We start from the raw sequence: 3,621 nt of genomic DNA, 5'->3' as shown, positions 1-3,621 counted from the left end.
TGGTGGAACCACTGAGACTATGGCCCCTAGCTGCCCTTCAGGTCTGGAATTGAACCCACACCTGTGGCTTCCAACCAAGCAAAAGACAGACATAGGAGTTGAACATTTACCTGAGGTAGATACACCTCTTGGAGAGAACAATCATGGGAGAAAGAATGGCAGCTTATGCACCGGGAGACAGCTCAGGGGGCAAGAGGAATGGACACAGGGAAGAGTTAATTATCGGGAGGAAGTGGGAAGGGAGTTGTTGCATTGTGGTAAATTGTGGTCAATGTCTTAAGACAAAGTGTATGTGAACTGCTGAATGGAAAGTGAATTTGCTCTGTAAATCTTCACCCAGATCACAATAAAAAATAAATTAAAAACTTTCACCCAAATCACAATAAAAATTTTTAAAAAATAAGGTTAACTCTTTCACAGACAGCGTATTGCTAGACTCAGGCCAGCATGGATAAAAAGCCTTTTACCTATTTTTTTTGCCTTTTAATTGGAATGATTAGAATGTTTACATGTAATTGTTGATGTAGCTGGGTTAACATTTTGGTATGTTTTCTATTTAATGGGAATTTTCAGTTTTTTTATTTAAGTGGGAAATTTGGTTTTTATTTTTCTTCTTTTTCTTTTCCTACGTTCTTTTGTATTAATTTACTATTTGTTAAAAATTCCATTTTAATTTACTTGTTTCCTTTCAGCTCTGTGTCTTTGCATTACTTAATGGTTCCTCTTCTGATATGATACATGTCCTTAACATTTTACAATTTGCTTTTTGTTAGTATTGTTCCACTTATAAAATCTAAGAATCTTCTGACAGTGAACCTCCTTCATGAATAGGTTTTTTTTTTTTTTAATTTTTATTGTTGTTTAGGTGAAAGTTTACACAGCAAATTCATTTTCCATATAGCAGTTCATACACATTTTACTTTATGACATTGTCTGCAATTCCCGACAGTGTAACAGTTCTCTTCCCACTTCCTCCCAGTAGTTATCTCTTCCTTGTGTCCTTCTTTCCTGTGAGTTCCTGCCGCTTGAGCTATCTCCCTGTGCAAATATTGCCCCTCTGTTCTCTCATGATTGATCGTTCTAAGGAGTATATATACATGATAGAAATATTCACCCTATATGCCTATCTGTTGTTTGGCTGGAAGCCCCGGGGGTGAGTTCAATTTCAGACCTGTCCTTCATGGTAATTTATGTTATATTTGTCATTTACATCTAGATAAGCTATGAAACCACAGTACATGATTTTTGTATATGCGGTGATATATATACGATACATATTTTAAATAAATAAATAAAGAGAAAATACATATTTGCTCACACATTCTTGGAGTTTTGATCCAGTGTGATTTCCCTTTAGCCTGAAGAATTTATACAGTGGGATTATGACAACAGATTCTCTTAGTTCTTTTATCTGAAAACTTCTTTATTTTGTCTTTGTTTTCTTGATGTATAATTTATGTATAATAAACTGCATTTGAAGTTTTCAGATTGTTTTAGCTAGCAGTCAGCTATCCTGAACTCAGACTTTAAATTGTGTCCTCAGTGGTGGGCAGCAGCTGAAAAATCTAGTCTTAATTGGCTACTTGGTGTTTGCCTTACACATGTATAGTTTACAGATTAGCCAGAGGTTTGAGCAATATATATGCAGAATTTGAGATTTCCTCTTGATTTTGTAGCTACTGTCATTATCCCATACTGTCTTCTGATTGCTCATGTAATAGGTTTGCAGATTTCTCTCTGAATTTCAACTACTCACTGACACCAGTTGACGCGAATTCGTACAGAAAACAAAAAACTCACTCAGAGCCATTCAGTTTTTCAAAGTTAGTTTCTGTTTGTTTTTATTGGTCTCCAGTGCTTTCATATACTTGGTGGTTGTGTGTGGTTTTTTTTGTTTTTTTTTTTTAATTTTATCCAGTTTATAATTGTTATCTGCCAGACAGTTGGTCAGATACAAGCTATTCCACTATTGGCTGAAGCGAAACTCTTTATTTGCTCTTAATCTAGGTCATTTCTGACATGGGGTTTGGCTTTGCTATAGTGGGTTTATAATCCAAGTTCACCAGATTGATTCAGTACTAATGTTTATTAAATAATTGGTTTCCATGTCACGGGCCATATAGAACTTTACATTTCTTATTAATACCAAAACTGATACAGACTAATTTTTTTCTATTTTGGTTCTCAAATACATGCACGTGACTGGTTGATGCTGCAGCTAGGATTTAAATTCTGTTAAGTGTTCTTGACTCTAGAGAGTCCACATCAGTAGCACTAGTGGGTGCTACCTTCTTCACGTTTTACATTTACCTGTAAGTACATCCATTCTTCCAGAAAATAACTAGAAATGAAAAAATGACATTAAAGACAAAACACATAATTATAAAAAATGTTGTGTTTTAGGAAATGGAAGTACCAGTATTACCGAAAATCTCTCTACCAATCACCAGTTCTTCACTGCCTACCTTCAGTTTTAGCTCCTCTATAATCACAACTTCTCCATCACCCATCAGTCCTTCACAATCATTAACAAATAAGGTAAAAAACCATTGTAAATAGAAATGATGTTTGTCCTTTCCTGTTCCTTGTTTTAAAAACTTTGAATACTTTATTTAAAGCATAGTGATTCTTTTCACTATGGAAATTAGTAACTAGTAAGAAGAGAGAAATTGAAATAGTGTTTTTATTTTCTTATTTAATGTACAAATAACTTGGACACATGATAGTGGAAGTATTCTTTTTTAATTCTTATCCAGTGCACTAAAGAATTTGTTTCCAAATAACGTTTTCAGTAAGATACTTTTTAGGTAAGAGTGAACTTAACGCTTGTAACTTCTCAGGTAGAATTAACATCTTTAATCTGCTCTTGAAATTTATATGCTTTCTTCCTGGGTTTTACTTTCTTTGAGCTATTCTTCAAGATGTTATTTTCCATCTTTAGACAAATGGCTGTCTTTAAGATAGTGATGTTCCTCTTCAAAGAGTTAGCTAGATTTTATACCAGTTTCTGTTCAGTATATTTTAAATCTAAACGGAAAAAGAATACTTGGGTTTCTTTGGAATAATTAATTTGCTTAAGGTCAATTTTATTGTCAATTTTTTTTCTAAATAGCTCTTTCTGTGTCATTTCTTAATAATTTGGAAAACCAGGTACAAATGACCTCTCCAAGCAGTACTGGCAGTCCCATGTTTAGATTTTCATCTCCAATTGTAAAATCTACTGAGGCAGATGTACTACCTCCAGCATCTGTAAGTAGCAGTAAAGGAATATTTCTTGTTCAGTGACAGGATTTCAAAGTTATATTGTAATTATATTAAGTTTAAGTTGTCATTAACAGTGAGAAACACCATTGTTTTTCTTACTTTTTGAAAGAGAATTTAATTTATGGAACTTGTGAATAAACGAACCCCTGTATAATCTTTAGGATGTACGTATACATAACACTTATGCATATGCATTTTCTCTTGTGCTATTTGAAAATGAAACGGAAACATCATGATACCCTTAATTGTTGCTGCTGTTGTTGTTTGCTGTCGAGTCGGCCCCGACTCATAGCGACCCCTCCTTGGGTTTCCGAGGCAGTATCACTACGGAAGTAGGATTGCCCAACCTTCCTTCCG

General features: G+C 34.3%; 1 protein-coding gene across 1 annotated transcript in view; it reads left to right on the top strand.

The window, feature by feature from the left end:
• NUP153 (nucleoporin 153) overlaps window positions 1-3,621 on the top strand; it is a 104,062-nt gene that overhangs the window by 59,955 nt on the left and 40,486 nt on the right. The window contains exons 12-13 of the mRNA XM_042782374.1: window positions 2,404-2,538; window positions 3,151-3,249. Of these exons, the coding sequence (XP_042638308.1) occupies window positions 2,404-2,538; window positions 3,151-3,249 (234 nt within the window). The remainder of the gene's footprint in view (window positions 1-2,403; window positions 2,539-3,150; window positions 3,250-3,621) is intronic.

This window comes from Orycteropus afer, unplaced genomic scaffold (genome assembly GCF_000298275.1).
Source record: "Orycteropus afer afer isolate SDZICR_OR568_19922 unplaced genomic scaffold, OryAfe1.0 scaffold00012, whole genome shotgun sequence".
In the NCBI taxonomy this organism is placed as follows: domain Eukaryota; kingdom Metazoa; phylum Chordata; class Mammalia; order Tubulidentata; family Orycteropodidae; genus Orycteropus; species Orycteropus afer.
Note: the sequence above shows the minus strand (reverse complement) of the source record. Positions and strands in the feature narration are given on the sequence as shown.